At 36.8% G+C, this 23319-nt stretch overlaps 1 protein-coding gene and 1 non-coding gene across 2 annotated transcripts in view; both read right to left on the bottom strand.

The window, feature by feature from the left end:
* Positions 1-594: 594 nt before the first annotated feature.
* On the bottom strand, positions 595-700 carry LOC132487262 (U6 spliceosomal RNA). Its single transcript, XR_009531557.1, has one exon. It is a non-coding gene; the product is annotated as a U6 spliceosomal RNA (small nuclear RNA).
* Positions 701-12388: 11688 nt separating this feature from the next.
* ERCC8 (ERCC excision repair 8, CSA ubiquitin ligase complex subunit) overlaps positions 12389-23319 on the bottom strand; it is a 70149-nt gene continuing 59218 nt past the window's right edge. The window contains exons 11-12 of the mRNA XM_060091712.1: positions 19377-19457; positions 12389-14925 (exon numbers count right to left, since the gene is read on the bottom strand). Coding sequence (XP_059947695.1) covers positions 14857-14925; positions 19377-19457 — 150 coding nt within the window. The 3' untranslated portion in view covers positions 12389-14856. The remainder of the gene's footprint in view (positions 14926-19376; positions 19458-23319) is intronic.

Raw genomic sequence — 23319 nt, forward strand, 5'->3', positions numbered from 1 at the left:
TCCCTGTATGTTTCTACTAATGTGTTTCCAGAAGTGTGTAATCTTGCCATTCTAAATTGCAAGGGATGTAGGGAAAGTGAGTACTTAGCTGGATACACTGATTCCCCAAGCAGAATTTGGGTTTCTCAAGAAGGGAATGGAAATAGATATCGGGTAGACAAAGAACAGTGTCTGCCACAGGTCTTCAGAGTAGGATTTGACATTTTCACTTTCAATTAATTGAATTTGGCATATCATTTGTTTCAAGCTGTTAAAATAATTTAGATCCTATGTCTGTCATCGATGATATTTGTCATACCTCATAGCTTAGTGTCATATGCAAATATCACCACTGCCATTAATATCTTTATTAAAGATCTGGTGCTGAAGAAAACAAGGCTGAGAATGGAGCCCTCTGGCTCTCGATCTTTTGCCATAAAAATGTGTAGAGAAGCTTGGCATTTACAAGGTCCTCAATAAATATGTTGAATGAATAAAAGTTGTAATGACAAATACCTAGAAATTGGTTTCGAGATTGGTTTAATTGCCAAGCTATGTTACTTCCCTGAGCAACATGGGCTGTTGGTTTATGTTGAATCACTTCATTTCTTCTTCTTTTTAATGAAATGTTTCACAAATTTTTGTGTCATCCTTGTACGGAGCCATGCTAATCTTCTCCACATTGTTCCAATTTTATTGTATGTGCTGGTGAAGCAAGCACTGAGTCACTTTATTTCTGATAGCCTCATCAAAAGCATGCCACAAATTAGTATGGATATATTTCTTCCCTGTGTCATCACCTGGTAAGGAGCTGGTGAATGTCACCCCTGAGAATACATGTGTTAATACCTGTAACTTCCCTCTACCATACTAAATCCTTTTTTTCCTTTTGCATAAATGTTGAAACATGAAGACATGTAGCAGATCTCTTGTTCATGATGTTCTATACTTTTACCTACATAAATGGTCACAAGTAGTACACTCAGGTAGGATGTAGACCACTTTTTGACTCTCCAGCCATAAAAATTTTTGAATTGTCAACATCTAAAAATTGTATTTTCCTATAAAAATATGGATTTTTTCACTTCTCTTGAATAATTAGCATTTCTAGTTTCAATAGGCCCACACTCACACATGGCCTAAGTTAGCTGGAGCTGAGCAGTCATATGACATGGGCTGTTAGTTTTTCTCCTATATTTGTTTTCCTTTTTGTCAACAGTAATTGAGCTCCCACTTTTTAGCTGAGCACATGGCCACTTAAAGACCCAGCTTCCTTTTCAGTTAGGTCTGACCAGGAGTACTGGCCAATTGGATGTTACTGAAAGTGGTGTGTGAAAGAAGGAAGTGTCCTCAAAGGGAGGATGCTGTCTTCTTTGTTTTCCTTTCTCCTGTTGGGTGGAATATGAATATAATGGCTAGAACAATTTTGTTGTATCTCAAGGGGTAAGATGCTGATAGAGGATGTGAGATCAATAAGAAAGTACCTAGCTTCCTGATGATCTCAGAATCAGCATACTGCTGAGGACTGCCTTCCTGGACTTTTATCAAAAGAAATGAAATTATATTTTATTTAAGCTATGTTATTTGAGTTTTCAGGCAAATCTAATCCTAATTCATAAAAGCTACTGCCTTTGAGCAGGTATTCTCAGGTTTATCACAAATCCCACCACTATGTAATAACTCCCTAATATTGACCAGGAGTTGCCATTTATCATCATATCACACTTTTTCTCACCATTAAAAATGGAAAAAAGAAAAACTGACATAGTCATGTGTTTCAAAGGAAGTTGAAGAGCATATGTCATTGTGGAAGTAGAGACTATTCCTACATGACTAATACTGCACACCAACTATTAATGCACACTGTATTAAATATGACTTCAGAAGCTATTATGAAACCAACCACAGTAAGAAATATACCCAGAAAAGCAGACATGTTAATGACAAACTTAATGAATAACTTAATGGACTGAAAACAAGGACTGGAATTACAGCAATGATAATGGTGTAAAATGTATTAAGTAAAAAAAATGTTCTTGGCATTAAAACCTTTTGCCAGTGACGGGTTTATGAAAAGGTTGATTGCAGCAGAAATTGTGTCCTGAATAGAAACTAACATTTGAAAATATAAGTTTAACCTCATGTAATATTTCTTACCATGCTGAAGCTGGAGTGAAGGGATTTACAGTATGAAGCAGCATGAAAAAGTTAAATCATTTACAGTTTTTTCCCCTTCCAGCCAATAAGTGTACAGATATAAAAGATAAAAACCACACAAGTAGCTATAGTCATTTGTGGTGTCTGGAAGGCTTTAAGTGTTTGAATTGCTTTTGAACTTTGTGCCAGTAATAGGCATATCAGAACATTATTTTTGCATGTTGAGTGAAGTGGGTAAACAGGGCCGCAGGAGGTGCTTCAGCGAGTCAGAGCTAATACTGGACTTGTTTTTCAAAACTGAAGTCCATGCTGGCAGTTCGCACAACTTATACAATAATATGTTTATTTCATAATTAAATAAGAATAAAATTTAATTTAGAAAAAGAGAACATAAAATGAATATAGCAATGAATACTATGAAATGAATGTGCTACCGTGGTTTGAACCACAGGAGACACGCCAATGCTCTCCTTCCTTGGTGAATTGTATGCAAAGTAGATGTGGTGTGAGAATGAAGGGATTTTTTTTTGGATGTTTCTAAGAAATTGGTTTGTGTTACCTAAAGAAAGTGTCAGCTGAACCCATCAGTGAAGATTTATTCAAAGATTGGGACTCCGGGTGACATTCACACTCTATTTCTCTATAAGTGTGTTCGCAATCAATTACACAAACAAATCATTCCTTTTATTCATCTAATTTCTAACCAAACCGTGCCTTTGGGAAACTCACCAAGCCACAAAAAAATCTGGCCTTTAATATGCAGAAATCATTTTCCAGAAATTTAAGTGATGACTACCCCTTGTGGAGCTAAGAACTGAATTCTAAGTTATTTGATTTTGAAATTTATAAAAATAAACTTAGATCATTTTGCCTTTTCTCAGCTAATATTGATAATGTGAGTAAAGAGCTAAAAAATGGAAGTTAGTATACTAAGGTGTAGTTCCAAAAACTAACCAGGAACAGGAACTGAATTCTATAAATAACCCAGATATTTTAAAAATGCAAAAAACCCCAAAAAACAAAAACCTGAGTGACGAATCTATGTTTTGGAAAAACCGTATCTGTGAAAAACTTACATTACTAATTTGAATAAAATTAATATTGCTCACAGATGATGAAGAAAAAGGTCACATTTCTCTGGTTCAAGATAAAAAATAATGAATTATAGAAGAAATGCATAACTAAAATATTTGTTAGTATTTGAATTTATATCAAAATTTTATCTCTAATATCATATATTTATGTTACATGCTTATAGCAAAGTGCAATAAAAATAAATGATATAATTCTCATATTTGATTCTCGTTACATCACCCCTTCACTCATTTACCATGTTCTCCTGGCTTTTGTAAGCATTTGAGATTGTGAGCCCTTGTCTTGCCTTTCTTGCATTCCTTCTGGATACAAAGATAATCAATGCCCTGAGCAGGTAAAATTTCCAAAACTATTTGTCATTTTTCCATAAAGGGGGTAGACAAGAAAAGAATGCCCAGAACTTTAGAGCCAAAGGCAATGGAGAAATTCAGTGTAACCATAATATTACCAGGTGGAAATGGGCTAGAGTTGGAGAAGACCACGTAAAGAAATCTGAACTCAAGGTTTCATAAAGATCCCCTAATCTTGTTTGGCTATTGAGATTCATATAGCAAGTCTCTGGTATAACAGCAGCCCTCTAAAGGATTCAGGGAGGATCTATGATAGGTGTACAGACCAATAGCAACCTTAAGAATAGGACACTTTGCCATTGGGTGAGAAGAAAGACTACAAGATTAATGTAATACCCAAGTTGTTAACTAATATTTAATAACAAAATTTCATACATAGTAAATTTTAAAAATAGCATAATCAATTAAGCATTTTATCATTTTCAAATTATGAGTGAAATTGTTGTTCTGCACTTAAGTGCTTGGTAATGGTGGTGTTCACTAATAAATTACACATATATATGGCATCTTCTATTTGCCAAGCAGTGTTCTAAGTACTGAGGATACAGAAGTAACTAGAACAGACAAAATCCCTGCCCTCATAGAATATACATTCTAGAAGGGAGAGAAGGATAAAATAAATAAGCAGACCATGTCCTGAGGAGGTAAAATTTGAGAGAATTTGACAAGGCCTCAGAACCCAATAATTATGAGATTTTAAGTAACAAGAGTTCTATTAGCTGAACAATTATTATATGTAAGAACTTTATTTCATTTATCTTTACAACTCTGTAAGGTGTATTTTATTCCCTTTCCACAAATGAAGCTAGCTCAGGGAGGTTAACTTGCTAAATCAAGTGGTGGTCCCATAATAATTTGGATGGGAACTTTACAAGTTTCAGTTTAGGCAAAATACATGTTAATTTCATTAAAATGAGTGTTTATTTAGTATAAGATAATTCATGAGCCTTTTATAAAGACACTCTACCTATGCCTTCAATGAACTTCAGTTAACCTTGAATATAAACCTCTACTTATTTATGTATTTCACACAGTGAATACCATTTTAAAATGCTTTCTAAATATTACAATGTATGATTTTGGAACAGGAATGAATTTGACAATTTTCTACTCCAGTTTTCTGTCCCTTCCTTTTTTTTTTTTTTTTTTTTAACTAATGGAAAAAAAGAAAGTAAAAAAATAGTATTCAAATTTCACATGTTTACTTGGTAGTAAAACTAAGATGAAGACTCAGGTCTTCTGATTTCCAGTCTGTTTATTATTATTTATTTCTTTCTGAAACCAGTACATTTTTATAATAAACTTACCATTCCTTCATGTTCATAGTGATCATCACTGAGTTATTTTTAATACATTTTTTCCACAGTACTTACTGAAACCCCAATTTTTTCATACATAATATATAAAAAACATTAAAACCATACAATAAAAATAGTTAATAGCTCAATTCTCAAAGACCTATTAGGAGTACTATTTCCTCATTTTAGCACAGTATTAACAGTACATTTATATAGATGATACACAGTTTCACAGAACAGTGGATAACGCTACTATACAGCTGAAGAGAAGCTGGAGAGTGGAGTGTGAGCCACCTGGGAAGTAGCAGCTCTCCTGTTCCTGCTGGTGTTTGAACAGGAATGGGTTAGCAGGCCCTAGTTTAGTACTGTTGCTAACTCTTGCTGTAATGATTAGATGAACAAAGGAGAAGTGGCTTGTGCCAATCACTCTTGTGCCACACTCAGACAATCATTTGTTGCCTTCAAGAGCTGACCACCAGTGCCTAGGAAACAAAGTCCCTGGTTAGGCCCAAGGCTACAGATTCTCTGCAATAACCACTGGACAGACTGTCAAGGCATAAAAAATAAGAGGAGCTTGAGGAATTTGGTATTAAACACTGACTTGTGTTTTTAGTGATAAAATAACAAATCAAGTTAAGATTGTGACATTTATTTAGTTCCAAGCCTAGGGAGAGCAAAGACTGGGAGAGCTGTATTAACCCACTAGTACAAAGTTTATGAGTATCCTCATAAGGATAAAGAGGAGTGGTTTGTCAGGAGGATACAGGGCATTTGTAGATTCCTACACACAGAGAATTAGAGAGGTCACAACACAGTTGTTTATCTTATTATTTCCCTTAGATTTTTTCTATTTTTTAATTGTCCAATTTTAAAAACAGAAAAATAAAGAACTAGATGGCAGCAAAAGAACTATGCCTCCCTTATTTGAGGATGTTGCTGATATTCTAGTAAGATAGACAAGCTTGCCTTACCAGAAATGACTTGTAATAAATTCTGGGCACCAGGGTTTAGTACAGTGATCAAGGCAGCACAGAAGGACTATACATATTTTTTGCAAAGGAAAGCCATATTCATGATTGAGCTTTGTTAGATATGTCCCCTAAAAATTTAATATTTTTTCCAGAGCTAAAACAGAAGAAACAACTCTATTAGATTTAAACTTCAGATGTTTAGAACCTTCATCACAATACAAAGCAAAGTGATTATTTTCCTTTCTGTAATTAGCTTTCCCTGACTTTTTGAAAGGAAAAATCTCAAGCATGCTAGGCTTTTTGCCAATTTCATTTCTGGCATGGTTTGACTGATTTTAAGTTTACTGTTCTAATGATACTCAAAAGAGTTTTAAAATTCAGGCTCAGTAAATAGGATCTGAATATAGAGAAAAAAATATGTTGGAAATCTATCAGTGTGTTTGTTTATAAAAATTATAACTTACAGAAACTCTTTTCTAATCTTCAGTAATTAACCATTTTTATGGAAACAACCAAGTATTAGTATATGACAGAACAGTAATGAAGTATGAGTTAGAACTATGCAGCCATTAGGGTTAGTGACTTTTCTTTGAAAGATAATTGAGATTAGTTTGTTGAGACAAACTGGTTTTATTATTGTCTCACTGAGACTTTAAATAACAGAGCTAAAGGTTTTTGTTTTCTAGTGTCTTATCAATAGTAGGCTCTCTATACCTTTGTGTCCTTTACTGAAGAGTCTTCATTTTGAGGTTATTTTTAACCTGTTAATACAACTTTTACAGTTTAAGGGTTTGTCTTCAGAGCTTTCTTTAAAGGTTTTTATCTAGTTTAAATGGGGCTTTTTAGTATAGACTGAAGAGAAAGAATGCTTCAGTTGAAGATATCTTCTTTTTTTCTCTATTAAGGTATTTCCTCAATTAATTGTAAAGAAAAGATTTGGCAGGAAATATAAAAAGCTTATCTATGATGCTGTATTTGGACTTCCTGTGAAAACATAGATTTAGGGCTATGTCAATAAAACGTGTGTTTATTCTTTCTATATATTTTTAAAAACTAGGCATTTCACAGGTGTAGCATAAATGACTTTAAAACTGGGATCAATTTGAGGTGCAGTAAACAACTGGTATATGTGTCCTTTGAAATATGGCAGGATACAAGCACTTTATATGACTAAAAGACACATACTGTTAGCCAAGTCACCATGGAAGGAAATTCTGTAAAATGTAAAAGGCAATGGAGAGAAACTGCAGGTGATTACTACCTTTGTAATAGGTTCATTGATATATACTGTCAGTAAGATTGGACAAATACCAATTGAATGAAACAATTAAAAACAAGTTTCAAGTAGAAGCCTCTATAGATCGTTCCTATTTCTCCAAGTGTTTAAAAACAAAACAAAACAAAGGTGTAGGGTGGGAAGGAGAATAAAACAATAATTAAAGTCTCTCCTGATGATCAGAGTCAGGCCTGCATTAGTGACCTCACAGGTCAAGTGCAAAATCTCGAAGTACAGAATAGAAGCCACAAAACAAGTATTTACTGAGCACCTACTAAGTAGCAGGAACTGTTCTAGGATTAAAAAAAAAAAAAAAAAAGGTGAGCAGGAAGGATAAGATAAGACTATGAAGGAGAGAGTAGACTTTACATGCAATTATTAGGTCAGGCAGAGAAGAAAAAAAAAAAAAGAGGAGAAGCAACAATTAAACAAATATTAGAAGAAAATATTCCTGAGCAGAGAGAAGGCTTGAGGCTTCAGATTGAAAGAGCTCACAAGAGGTCCAGGAAGTGATGGGAGAGGGGTAGACTTATCAGACATCTGATAAAATTAAGGAACTCTAAGGATAAAAAGAAAAAAAAAAAACAAACCAAAACCCTCAAAGTTCCCCACAAAGGGGAAAAAAATCAAACTGGTTTTATTATAAAATCCTAGTCTGCAATAATAGAAGCTAGAAGACAGTGGACGTAATAGTTACAGGCTAATGAAAGAAAAGGACTACAACCCAAGAATCCTACCCAGCAAAATTACCATTTCTTCTGCCAGAGGAAAAGATGATATTCAATAACTAAAGTTATTGTGTATCACCCAAATACATTACCTAAGGGTGATATACTGCAGTTCACAATCTTTTTTTTTTTTATTTTGTGGTAGGTGGGCCTCTCACTGTTGTGGCCTCTCCCGTTGCGGAGCACAGGCTCCGGACGCTCAGGCTCAGCGGCCATGGCTCACAGGCCCAGCCGCTCCGCGGCATGTGGGACCTTCCGGGACCGGGGCACGAACCCGCGTCCCCTGCATCAGCAGGTGGACTCTCAACCACTGTGCCACCAGGGAAGCCCCTGCAGTTCACAATCTTTACCACTGTACATGTGGCCCTAAACAGGGGAATGGCTAAAAGCAAATGGTGGTACATTCACAAGATGGAGTATTGTGAAGTTAATAAAAAGAATGACTTAGTGTTTGTAGCTGGGATTTCTTCGAAGACACGCAGACATGGAAATGAAGGATAGTTTATACTCAAATATCCCTAGAACCAGGAAGCATGGCACACCATGCCATGAAGAGCCACATGGGGAAGGACCAGGATTAGTCAGGAGGCAGAGAGGGAGAGGGTGCAGCATGGCCTAGAGTCTTTATTAACATTTTTTGTGGGAAGGAATGGGGGAGGCAGGGCAGGTGCACTGAGTAAGTTTGGGATTGGATATTTTTAATAATTTCAGTGGACTGGGGCTACAGGGCTGCTTCCTCGCTGCCTGGTACCTGGCTCTGGGGTGAGTTAGGGCAGGGGGAATACTGGCTCGGCGTGTGAGAATTTGATAAAGGGGATGGTTGGGGTTGTGGACTCTGGATTGGTTGTCTTGTATACTAAAGGCATGCTTCCAGGGGGGTCCTTTGCTATCTCTGGGAATTAGTTCTGGAAGGGGCAGTGTCACCAGGATCGATCAAGGATCCAAATGCCACAGTATCAAGGATACAGAAAATAAGAAAATGTAGTCAATACAATTGGCCCTGTGACGCTCTGGCATCATATTAAGGAATCCCTGGGGGTGATACTAGTGGAGACTTTTAGCGAGCAGGGCATAAGTTGCACTAGCACTGTAGAAAACATTTTACTAAGAGAGTAGAAAGGAAGAACACAAGTAGAGGTGTAAGGAGTCCTTGCAGGCCAGCCTATGACTAGATTTTCTATTTATATGACATTAACCAAGAAATAGGAAATTCTTGGGGTCCTCAACAATATCTAAGTGGAGTTGGAAAGTGTGCTAAAGGTATGATATATCAAGGTAGCAGGTCGAGCAGTTGTTCTGTTGGACAGTATGAAATGATACATTAGTAAAGTATATGTAAGATTAGTGGGATTGTGTGTAATCAAGGAGAAAGAGTGGCTGTGGCGATCATGGTGGGAGGCACAAGGTGAGAGTAGGAAAACGCCTTGGGAACTAGGTGGTCCTCTCCCCAAATTGAGGCAAATGCCTCCAGGGAAAGCAATAATCTCCATTAATTTAGAACACATAGCAGTAACCTCTACTAGATTTCTCTTTAGGCACAGGTGTGAGGGGTGTGCCTTTTGGCAAAGAACAAGGAGTAGGATCATGGGCTAGGCAGACAGTAGCTCAGAAATGTAATGGGATCCCCAATATCGAAGGAAGAAAAGCAAAAATGTCCTGCGTCCAATTTGTGCCTTAGAAGAGGTAACCCATGTGTTGCTGGAAGCGAGGTTTTAGTGTCAGAGTGAAGTCATCTCCAATGATGAGCACTTGGACTAGGAGATGCCCTCTGGGATACGGGGCTGGGGTATCCTTTCCCAGAGGGTATCTCCTCGAGGTGATGTGGGGTCTCACATTTACCATGTTTGGGTCTTCAGCTTGTAAATTAATGAAAGTATACAGACCAATAGCAATAAGACCAACAGTCAACAGGAAGGTGAGCAGCTGCACTGAGAGGGTTTTTGTTTTTGGTGAAAGTTTCAGCTCAAATGGGTCCTCTATCAGGTAAACAGCTGTCTAGTATATGGACAATTTGGTTAATGCACCCTTTGATCTGGCCTCCAGCCCTTCTGGGATGAGGGAATGATAAAACATTTATAAAGATAGGGGAAAACATTATAAAAAGGGTCTCATTTACAATGAGTCTTTATATACACGGGGGCAATGCACATGCCCTTTAAATATAAGGGGGAGAGAAAATTTTTAAAAGTTGGTGTGAGGTGTAAACTGGCCAAGGGGCCTTGAATTAAGAGAGATTAAGGCCTAGAGCAAGATAGAGACCCATTTAGGGGTCCATTTACCTGAGTGGAATTTGAAAAAGAGCTGTGTGAGACCATTATGTCTCTTAATTAAACTGGCTATCTGATACCTACAAGGGATGTGAAAGTTCTATTGAATACCTTTTCCAAGAGATTAGCATTGTGTATTTTTAGAAGAAAAATGTATATATTAGTTATTATCAATAATGTCTGTAACTCTAAAAGTAGTATGGCGTGCAATTGGAAAGGCCTTGTATTGTGGCCTAAATATATATGGAGATGTGTGATTTTGATTTATATTTTGGACATCTGTGAGGCAAGAGAGTCCCAGCTTTGTTAGTTTTTTTCTCCCTTAAAGGGACAATTTTAGGCAATGACCCAACAGTTTATAATAAATGTGAAATGAGGCTACTTGTTGGCCAGGGCATCCAGAAGTTTGGTTGAGTGTGTTGTTTCTTGGGTCCCATCCTTAATTAGGGGCATCCTGGCTAAGAGATGGAAAACAGCAACATTTCATTGAGCTCCATCATGTATTATGGTTAGCAGTGCCATTTGCATAGTCTATGTACTCCTACTGCTGTTCATTCAGTTAATCCCAAGTGGATTCTGAGCAGCCAAGTGATCTGGGGGAGGGGTGACATCCTCCAGCACCATGGCATTTAACAAGGGACTGTGGACAGGGGAAGCCGCCTCCTCCTGCAGGTGGAATATGCCAGAGAGCTCAGGTTCGGCTCCATCCTGTCTAAAGAGGCCTTGGTAGCTGTGCCGAGTTTCTGGTGTATTGTTTCTACGACCCAACACTTAACAAGCAGTTGGGTATGAAAGGTCACAGGCTCAGAGTCTGTGAGAGCCTCTATTTTCCAGAGAGCTCAGCATGTATTTTACTTGTTGTTTTAATGGAGCATAGTATGAGGCTGGGAGGGCAGTTTCTTGCATCATAAGCCCTTGGACAACTTATGGCCATCCTACGTGGTCTAGAGATTCCAGGAGGTATGACAAGAGGTTGCCAAAATTTCCTTGGTGAAAGAGTCCTTCAGGGCACTAACGGGAGTACCTACTGATTTTAATTTGGAAGTAAAATTTGTAAATAAACAATATGTTGCCTTCAGAACCCCCAAAGTACTAAAACATGTTGGACCTGTATATGTTAAATGTATATCAAACGAGTCTCCATGGAGGAGGATGTCATCAATGTAACATCACACCCGTGCTCCTGGAAAAAGGTGGATGCAGTTGAGATCCTGTCTGCCTAGACTGTGATGGCAAAGCTGCTGAGGTACCCAATGGACAGTCTGGAAAAGGTGTATTGTGTCTCTTTGAAGTGAAGGCGAACAGCAGCTAGAGGCTGGTGAAATAGGCACTGAACAGAACATGTTAGCCAAGTGTACAGGGGCAAAATATTTACAGGTTGTTGACTGAATAGAATCAGTAATTTCAGTAATATTGGATATTCAAAACTACAATGAGGTACCACCTCACACTGGTCAGAATGACCATCATTAAAAAGTCTACAAATAATAAATGCTGGAGAGGGTGTGGAGAAAAGGGTCTCACACTGTTGGTGGGAATGTAAACTGGTTCAGTCACTATGGAAAACAGTATGGAGGTTCCTCAAAAAACTAAAAATAGTGTTGCCATATCAACCAGCAATTCCACTCCTGGGCATATACCCAGACAAAACTATAATTCGAAAAGATACATGCACCCCTATGCTCATAGCAGCACTATTTACCTAAATGTCCATCTACAGATGAATGGATAAAGAAGATGTGGGATAAATATATATATATATATATATATATATATATGTATATATATATATGTATACACACAGACACATATATATATACACACAATTAAAAAGAATGAAATAATGTCATTTGCAGCAACACGGATGGACCTAGAGGTTATCATACTAAGCAAAGTAAGTCAGAAAGAGATAGGCAAATACCATATGATATCACTCATATATGAAACCTAAAATACAACACAAATGTACATATCTACAAAATAGAAACAGACTCACAGACATAGAGAACAGACTTGTGGCTGCCCAGGGGGAGGGGGGTGGGGGAGGGAAGTATTGGGAATTTGGGATTAGCAGATGCAAACTATTATATATAGGATGGATGAAATATAGGTCCTACTGTATAGCACAGGGAACTATACTCAATATACTGTGATAAACCACAATGAAAAAGAATATGAAAAAGAATATATATAACTGAGTCACTTTGCTGTACAGAAGAAATTAACACAACATTGTAAATCAATTATACTTCAATAAAATTTAAAAGAAATAACATTGGATATTGAGTATGGGGGCCCCAATGGATGGGACCACATCATTAACATTGTAGTAATCCATCATAAGGTGCCATTTTAATCTTATTGCTATATAAATTCTTTAGTATATTCATTTAGTATATAAGTTTTGGATTTTCAATTACATCAAATTATAAAATTTTGCTTTAATATTATATTTATGTATATATTATTCAATTACCTTTTATTTTCTGTTTTTGCTTTTAAATCATTAAGTAATCTACAATTAGCATTATGTTTGCTAGACTGGTGTTTGCTTAGTACCTAAGATTTAAAGTTCCTGTTTTTTCTCCCCTTGAGCTTATATCCACCAAAAGTAGCAGTCAGTTTTTCTGCTCTCTTCCTGTTTCAGGCTTTTGCACCCTGAAGGTGCAGTCTTTACTTTCTTTTTCTGGCTGATAAGAGGAAAAAAGGGAGGCTGAAGGGGCCAGGTGCTTCTGGGCAACTTACCCCCGGGATTGTCCCTGTCCATGGAATCATCAGTCCCTTCATCACACTGCCACCTTTTTTTTTAAACTTACAGAATGGCTTGTACCTCTAGATGACTAAAACTTTTCCTTTTGTTTTTTCTGTTGGGTGTTTACCTGATAAGCTCCTATTGGTCGCTAGTGGCCTCTCTGTAAGCAGCGCCCCCCTTCTCTAGGGTGTCCTAATCAACCTTAGAGGGGCTAGGGTCTACATCTAGGAAAGCAACGGTGGCATGAACTACTTCTTTTACATTTTTTGTTTTGAGCATGAGACTCTTTGCATGTTGATAAGCAGCAGCTCTTATGAGGACCCATATGCATGGACCAGGGCTTTGTATGTTTAAAATTAATTGGATCAACTCTTCAGGTCTTGGCGGGGGGCATGCTGGAACCAGGTGCTCCTTTCCCCTCCTCTCCTTCTTCATTAAACACTGAGCCACGGTCTCCAGGGATGGGACCCTCTTATACCCTACTAGTGTGGGGAACGGATTGCTTGCGACAGCAGGAAGCAGACACAGCAGAGAAGCTTGTGACCTGAACAATGCTTGTGGGGAGCCGTGATCTCCTGAGTTGGCCCTCACACCAAACCCACAAATGGCCCACAGCACATAGGTGAGTGCTCAGGTGGAGCCATCTCCGACTACTTTGAGGAACAGGCTGAGATTTGACTCAGAAGAGCTCAGAGGGGAAAAGGAAAATGGTTTATGGATGCCTACAGGAACATGTAACGTCGCAGACAAGAGGTACTGATAAGGCCTCACTGGTTGTCAGCCCTGCCCGGTCAGTGGATTAGACTCATCCCATGGCACTAGGAGGGTAGTCATTCCACATCCCCAGCAGATGGACCTTTTTGAAATGTACCAGTTACCTATATGTATTTGCAGTTTGGAGAAAGACTCCTTTTTTCTTAAAATTAAAAAAAATTCCAATTTCAATAGCATTCTCAAAGATTGTAAGAATCCTCACCAAATGAGAAAAAGTGAGAGTAAAATGGTCAGGGCTTAAGATCAACTATAAAGTAAACGTATGGAAAACATTTGGCCAGAAAGGTCTGATATGAGGCCTAACACACACTTAAAAACTCAACAACTCTATACTTGGTATTCAACCTCACAAAAACCTCTTTAACTAGTCTCCTATTGATAGACTCAGAAAGGGAATATAAGATTAGGTTCATGATAATCACTTGTGGGTTATGACACAAGAAGAGCAGAAAATAAAATAGAAATTTTATTACATTTCATGTTTAAGCCAGATTCCCTGCCAGGATATTTTCTGCTTTGATGAATGAAGTGGGACTTGGTCACATCCTAAACAGATTCATAGAAGAGTAGTTCAAGCTGCCATCTGATGCATTAAAATAAAGGAAACATGGTATCTTCCCTAAGTTAAATACCTGCTGTGATGCGCTTCTTAGATTGTGGAAGGCAATGAGTTCAAGAAAATTTAACATAAAGCTAGACAACGGTTAAGTAAATGAAATCATTGCAAAAATGGAATACATAAATAATAATAAACAAATTTTGATGTTAACTTTTCAACTATACTTTTTGGTATAATCCTCAGTAAAATCATTCTTGAAAGTGAAAATGAGCAAGGTGATGGTACAACCAGCAGGAGAAAGTCAGTGCTGATAACCTCTACGTGCTCATCCTCTAAGACTGCATCTTATTGTTCACACAATCTGCTCAAGTTCCCACAAAGGGGCTACCATGACCTGTCTCCTTCTACTATAGCTATACAGGCTGTGGCAGACAATAGCAACTGGGATCAAGGAGACATGTTCTGATTAAATAAACTATATGGAACTCTGTTGCAGGACTTCATGCAACTATTAACTTCATTTTAAAACAAAAGGAAAAAAACCACCCAAATTCAGGGCTAATTTAGCTGTCACGGGACAATTAAAAAAATAAAACAGTCCTGTTTTAAAAGTTTCATCAATAGAGACAAAAAGGTACTAAGAATGACAGTCACCCTTCCTCATCACTGCTGCTCCAGGCGTCTTCAAATGCGGGATTTAATTGTGATTGGGCTGAAGTCTAAAAAGAGGGGCAAAAAAGAAAGACTCAATTATTCTACCTCATAATTTTAGGCTCACAATATAGTTATGAAATATATCAGATAAAAAGGAACTAGATTATTCTTGAAGAAACTATATAATTGTTAATTTCAAACCAAAAGTTAACAAAAGAAACACCCCGCATACAGTACAAAATAATGTAACTTCATTTTAAATAGACATATCAGACTTTATCTAAATTATCTGTTTCCTTCAAAGTAGTTACCTCATACACACACACAGACATGCACAGACACACAGACACAGAGACACACACACGATGCTGCTGCTATTACTTAAGGCATTTTTATGCCTCTTTGGAGTTACCTGGAGAAGAGGGCACATTAATATCCATGTGGCTAAGGCTGGACTCAGGTCTATAGTCTGACTTGAGAGCCCAAAATATTAACGTGAGCAACTTTTTACTGCTTGGATGGACCTGATTTTTATAAATAAGCAAATATCCACATGTGGGGAATAAGGAGTTCATCAAACAGAGTAATATCATTTTTGGTATTAAGTGGCAAGGTTTATGTATGTATGTATGTATGTATGTATGTATGTAGCTAGGGAAGCAGTTGAAAAAGACAGGCAAAATGTATTGGAAACGGTAACATCTTGTCATTAGCATATAGGTTTCCCTGGGAGATTTCTGTGAAAGAGAACATGCATTAGACGGTATTTATTTAAAATAACAAAACATCACAGTACTCTTACAACTTTAAAGCTGTACCTAATAAATGTAATCAGCAACAGAGGAACTTTAATTACCTGTGGTATTTCAAATCAATTCACTTGTTTGGGGAAAATTTTTGAATGGCTAACCTTCTTATTCTTTGGCAAATGATTAAAGGACTTTAACATGATCTCTTTTTTTTGAGTATCTGGGCATTATGGGCCACGTGTGCTTCCTACTCTGCAGCTTTTATGTTTGCTGCCAGTTTGTTCAGACTCCGAATCCAATAATGTATTAGTTCTTAGATTATTCTTAAATTATCTTAGATATATTACCTTTTACAACATATAGCAATATTTTATGTTAAGGGTAGCCCCTATTGTATGTCTGAGAATGTTCATTTCCTTTTGATGAACATGATGATTTAGACTCTTAAAATTCAAATAATGATAACAGTAGAAAAAGTGGGTGTTTGCAGTAAATTCCCCAAGTATCAGCCAGGACAGTCAGAAAACAATATGTTAATTTAGGTATTCTTTATAGTTGTTAAAGCTTAGATCTGAGTCCATTACTTAATCTAATGGTGGTATTGTCACCATTAGTAAACCTAATATTGGCTATTGTCACTTAGTTGCACAAATAAAATTCCATTATGCCTGGTATCCAGATCCAAAACTATTACCAAACCTCAGCAAACTATTCATTTATTTCTAGTAGCAGTCCACTGATTTGCAAGAGTAGCATACTGAAGACTGTTCCTTTATTTTTTCATCCAAGTGTTTACTGAATTTCCTACCTTTCTGGGTTTATAATTTAACTACCAAGTTAGGTTATTTAGTGACAGTTTATTTAAAGATGTATTGTCCTTAGGGGTTAGGTGATTATTCTTCCCTACTCTAGCTCTAAAAGCCTTTAACTCTGCCTTAGATATCTACCAAAATGTCCCTGGGTAGATGAACCACACAAAGGCCATGCTTTCTAATTTCACTATGGAAGCCCAATATGTAACCTATTAAACATTTAAATTTCATTTGAAAAATCAACAGAGAAGCAAAATTATATTTTAATATAAATTATTGTTGCTATGGTAAGCAAACAAAAATAAGTGAAAATTGGAAAGGCAGTTGCATATAAATTTTACTGTTTATAGCAGTAAAGGATAACAATATAAATATATTACAGTATTATTAGGAGTATATTTTATTGTTAAAAAACACAAATAAAACATCTTGCTTGTAATTGAAAGCTGCAGTAAAAATATTATATATGATGTGGTACACATATACTGTTTGAGACCTACTGATCAAGTTAACTACCATCTATTACTTCAGTTTTCTCTACAACATCTCCTCCTAGTGGACATTCTTTCTACGCTTGAACATATCCATCCAGCCTGCCTGTTCTACTGACAGATAGTTGTGAATGTTATGGAGACAGGGAAGCATGAGTTTAAAGCGGATCTAGTTCAGGTCCATATAACGGGAAGGAAGAACAAAACCAAACTGGACCATCTTCCACACATGCATCTTGATAAATTCTACATTTCTTACTGGTAATTAGTGGAAAATCTTTATAGGTAGAATATAGAGTTGTCTCAATATAGCAAGTGATTATACATCTACACAAGTGGTAAATAAAACAGCTACATATTGTGTAACTGTCAAAATAAAGTAAGATTCTTGATGAGAGGTCAGATTTAAACTGTAATATAGTCACCCTAGAGATCTCAGGCAGGAAAAAGTGAGTAGGAGTTACATAGGCTTGCTTTGGTTGTGACCAAATGTTAGGAAGAGGGGGCAAAAGGAAGGCAGATTCCTCAGAATATAACAAAACAGCCTGCCAATTAAATAATAGGATTTATGCTTAAAGACCATAAAACCTGCCCCTATTGCCCAATGCCCTTCAATTTCTTATGGTAGAACAAAGTTCCTCCTCTATCTTGGATATCAGAAGAAACACCCCTAAGGGATTGTATCTTGGTTGATGGAGAAGTAAATCTCATCTCAAGGGTGGATTTGAAAGGAAACCTAAGAACAATTTTGCTTTGATGATTCTGATGTTTGAAGATATCATAAACTTGTCTCAGATCACTAATGAATGGCAGAACTGGGATTCGAACCCAGTTACCAGTATTACTATTATTTAGTTTACCTGAAACTATAGACAAAGTGAGTGTGTGAGTATGTGCATGTGTATGTTTTGTTTTGTGTTAAGTTGCCTCTCTGGGGAACGGCAGCAGTCATCCATTTGATAGGTGAGATGAAAATACTTTTAAAATATGAGTTAAATAGTAAATATACATGTAAGGAACAGGGTCTAGTGTAGACAGACTTCTCTATTGGGATCTGCATCGTGATCATATTCATGTTCTACCTACACTCACAGAAATCTTTCAAACTAAAATTTTGTGGAAATAATCTTAGCACTTACCATTTTATATTAATTTGAGAATGGTGCCTATCTTAAAGCATATATACAGTGTATTTTAAAAGGTAAGGTTTCATAGCTCTAAAGCCTAACTATAAAGCTAACTTATGTGTACCTCTGTTTGATTTCTACTTGTTCAGCTTAACTTCCCATATACAAAAATTCTTCTAGATGGGGAGTTCAAACTATCACTGTAACTATATAATGAGGAAATAAACCATCAGAGTCACATACTCTCTTTATAAAATAAGCAATTTAGTTTTCTTCTAAATAATATCCTTTTTTCATACATAAGTCAAAGATGATTTATTTCTAGTTTTTTTTTATAGTTTTCATTTGGTGAATGATTGTTAAACTTTCTAACATGGCCTAGAGTATTATGAGTTAGATTTAATGTATATAGTAATTCCCAAACAGCAGGACACAGTAATTAAATAATAATGCAAAATCAATAGCTGAACCAAATTATTTGAACATATTAAGCTTTGTACAAAAAAATTCAGTATTTAAAGCAGATGTACACTAAAACTAATCAAAGCCATAATAAATCAAATTAGACACATGATGAAATCTGGAAGATTTCACCTTTAGATAGCTTGACAAAAAAGTAAAAAAATTCAGAGGCTACTAAGACCAGAAATCATGTCTTATTTATCTTTGTTTTCCCGCCACATTTTTCAGGTTCTTTATTCACACTGTCATATTTGTACCAGTTTATGCTCTGAGATAGGCACTAACAGACTGCTGGTAGAAGTGTAAACTGATAAAATTTGATAGTGTGAATAAAGAACCTTAAACATGTCATACATGATAACTCAAGAGGTAACACTACTTCTAGGAATCTAACCAAAGAAGTAATCAGAAATGTAAATAATTTTTGAACAGATATTTACCTTGATGTGTTTATAATGATCAAAAGAAATGTCTTCCAATAGGAGAATATTTGAGTAAATTATGGTAAATAGATGACAGAATGCTATATTATTAAAAACAATATTTACAAATACTTATTAATGACATGGAAAAAGTCTTAAGCAGGATGCTAAGTTGTATGTTCAAGCATAATATTAACCATGCTAAAAAGTATGCACAGGAAAAAACAAGAATGAAGTAAATCAAAATGTTAATAGTAATTAATAAACTTCAGAAATTTATGCTCTTCTCTTAATATTTTTTTGAATTTTCCAAATATATTATAGACACAAGTTATTTTTACAATCACAAAATAGCAAGAAATGCTTTAAAAGTTTCTCTCATATAAAGTAAATTAATAAAAACTTTTTTTATGATTTAGAAGTCACTGTTCAATTTGTGTAAATAATATTTACCTCCTCATCATCAGGAACTGATTCATATAAGGATGGTATCCAAGCAAGAATATTGCAGTCTCTGCTACCACTATAAAGTTCCTATAACACAAAGCAAAGATGTAATTGTAGGTCACTTTAAAGCTGGTGCCAATCTGAAAAAAATGACATCAATTTTTAAATGCTTATTTCTTAGGTTAGATTAATTAAGATTAATTCTATTTCTACTCCCCAAAGAAACTGGGCTGATGTTTTTTTTGTTTGTTTAAGATGTAGTAAAGCCTTGTTTTGTATTTAAAAATAGTATTAGGATATGTTAACATGTTGCTAACACGTTAAAATTCACAAAAACAATCACTGTAATTTTTAATCAATCATAGTATCCATTTATTTCAAGTGTCAGAGAATGAGAAAAAAATGGAAGAAATAAATTTCGTCCTTTTCTGTCAATAACTGAGTTTTAATAAAGACTTCAATGAAGAAACCATATGAGTTTCTAGCTAAAATAGGCCAAAAGTTCAAAAAAAGAACTCAACTAAAGAGCATTAAGACATATATGCCATGCTTGCTGAGAAGCTTTTTTTTTTTTTTTTTTTTTTTTCGCGGTATGCGGGCCTCTCACTGTTGTGGCCTCTCCCGTTGCGGAGCACAGGCTCCGGATGCGCAGGCTCAGCAGCCATGGCTCACGGGCCCAGCCACTCCGCGGCATGTGGGATCCTCCCAGACCAGGGCACGAACCCGTGTCCCCTGCATCGGCAGGCGGACTCTCAACCACTGCGCCACCAGGGAAGCCCAAGAAGCTTATCCTATAAGAAGCTTGGGCTGATGCACAGTCAATGTCAATGTCTTTATGGATATGCTGTCTGCACATGCTGAACAATGTTCATTCGCCTCCCCACAAAACTTCAGAAATATGTTATATTGGCTAGTACTGAAAATATTCCTATGGGGCAGTGAAACAGATACGCTCCCATACAGAGGGTATAAATTGCTATAATCTTTTCAGAGAATGAAATCTCAACATGTGTCAGAAGTTTCTGTATGCATTTCTAAGAAATCATGCCAAAGACACACATGAAATTCAAGGATATTATCATCAATATTATATTTATAATAACAAAAATAACAATAATTTTCCAAAAATTATTGTCCAGGGTAATGATTTATAAACTTATGCTGCATTAATATGATGTTATATTACATAATCACTAAATTTATTTTTGAAGAATATTTAATGACAGTGGAAAATATCCATATTGTCAAGAGAAAGGAGCAGGATGTAAACCAAATAGTCATAGTGTGAAAAGAAAAAAACAGGATGTAAAATACTAGGTCAATTTTTTTAAAAGCTACTAAGCAAAGAGGAAGGGCTAAAAAGAAAAAACAGCAAAATGTTAAGTGGTTATAAACCTCTGACTGACTAAATGTTTCTACACAAATATTTCTAACACTATAACTTTTTTTTCCTGTTCTGGTATGAAATTATTTAGTTTTACTGTTACTCATCTCAAAAGCTATTTGAGGCATGGTACAATTAGTATTTTTCTAAAAAAATATGTAAAGGTTCTGAGTAAAGGGAAAATAAGATTATAAAGTGATTTATAGGAAATATAGATGTAAAGAGAATTAAGTAAATTACATTTAGTTACACATTATCAGATTTCCTAAATGGAACAAAATTCTACAGACTGCATTGTTAAATCTAGAATGTATGGTTACACTAACTATGGATGATGCAAAGATATTTTCATATGCTCAGTGCCCTAGAGCAATTTAGTTTCCTGAGAAGATATACACCCAAGATACACTAAGGTCAGATAACCTTGTCTTATGTTTCCTCATGATTAAATTCAGGTGATATATCTTTGCCAGGAAAATCACACACTTTGATAATTTGATTAAGCTGACCTATGCCAGTCTTCTTCAAGGTAAAATTACTCATTTTACCTTTGTAATTAATATTTTGTAGGGTGCTACCTTGAGATTATGTAAATATCCCATTCCTCATCAGACTTTCAATTTATTACTTACTAATAGCAGAATGGACTCATGGATCCCTATTTTAGTCAAAGGGAAATAATCAGTTATTATCATTATTTATTTTGATGTTGGGTATATTCAAATTTTTACATTTATGATAGAATTACTATAAATATCAATTTTATTTTCAGATAGTGGGTTGTGTGTAACATGTAATTGGTTAAAAGGGTTCTGATGCTGAATGGATGCAAAAATACTACTCTCCTTTACTTTTTTTTTTTGTGCGGTGTGTGGGCCTCTCACTGTTGTGGCCTCTCCGGACGCGCAGGCTCAGCGGCCATGGCTCACAGGCCCAGCCGCTCCACGGCATGTGGGATCTTCCCGGACCGGGGCACGAAGCCGTGTCCCCTACATCGGCAGGCGGACTGCGCCACCAGGGAAGCCCTCTCCTTTACTTTTATAATTTAGATTTATAATTATTTTCCTTGTCAGAAATCATAATAAATGGAATGGGATAAGAGTTGGAAGCTTTCTGATGTAATGCAGTGATTCAAATCTTTCTTAGGGCACAGCACATATAGAAATGGTATTTGTCGGACTTCCCTGGTGGTGTAGTGGTTAAGAATCTGCCTGCCAATGCAGGGGACACAGGTTCGAGCCCTGGTCCGGGAAGATCCCACATGCTGCGGAGCAACTAAGCCCGGACACCACAACTACTGAGCCCATGCACCACAATTACTGAAGCCCGTGCACCTAGAGCCCATGCTTTGCAACAAGACAAGCCAGCGCAACGAGAAACCTGTGCACTGCAACAAAGAGCAGCCCCTGCTTGCCACAACTAGAGAAAGTCTGCGCACAGCAACGAAGACCCAATGCAGCTAAATGAATGAATGAATGAATGAATGAATGAATGAATGAAAGAAATGGTATTTGTCAGGAGGCAACTGGCCCCAGCTCTCTGGCTATCCTAGGCTTGTCCCAGCTATTTCAGGGACTGAAGGGAATCAATTATCATGACATACTTTCAATACATTCTAGGAAGCTCTGATTTGGTGGAAAGCAACAACTGGTAGTCAGAATACCTCTGTTAAAATCTTGGCTGGGGCCTCCCTGGTGGCGCAGTGGTTAAGAGTCCGCCTGCCGATGCAGGGGATATGGGTTCGTGCCCCGGTCTGGGAGGATCCCATATGCCGCGGAGCGGCTGGGCCCGTGAGCCATGGCCGCTGGGCCTGCGCGTCCGGAGCCTGTGCTCCGCAACGGGAGAGGCCACAACAGTGAGAGGCCCGCATACCGCAAAAAGAAAAAAAAAAAAAAAAAAAAAAATCTTGGCTGTGTCTCTAAGTGACTCTGGATAAGAAAAGAGGTACTGTATTCTAAGAATTTCTTTGAATAGATAATCATGCTCTGTCAATCTACTTGCTGATTTGAGGCAAGTCACATCACGCCTCTGGTTGCCTTAGTAGCCTTTTCCCAGGAGTAACACTAAAAATATTTAATAACTGGTACACCAGGACACTGGCCAATCAGAAGAGATACTGAACATAGAGAGGGAGCAGGGTCTGAAGGTCCCTCTTAGTTACTGGGTCTAGGAGGCCCCAGGGAAGGGAGTGAAGCTGGAGGTCACTTAGGGGGCTTAGTACAATAGCTATGTAACAAACAGCAGGATATGAATTTGAGTATTTTAATAATGGATACAGCCATACTGATGTGTTCTGGCTGAAAAACCAGCCCTGTATATCTTACTTCACAGCGTCAGACACAAATTAAGTCATGAGTATTAATGAATGAATGAATAAGGTGATAAAGTCCCTCCTAGCTCTAGTAACCCATAATATTCATTCTTTCAGTATTTAATTTTCACGAGCTTCATTTTCGTTATCTACGATGCAGGGAAAATACCAACAATCTTGCTACATTAGAGACTCATTTAAAGGAGCATATGAGGTAATCTATGCAAATGTTCTATGGAAAAAACAATCTGCTC

Source organism: Mesoplodon densirostris, chromosome 3 (assembly GCF_025265405.1).
Source record: "Mesoplodon densirostris isolate mMesDen1 chromosome 3, mMesDen1 primary haplotype, whole genome shotgun sequence".
Classification (NCBI taxonomy): Eukaryota; Metazoa; Chordata; class Mammalia; order Artiodactyla; family Ziphiidae; genus Mesoplodon; species Mesoplodon densirostris.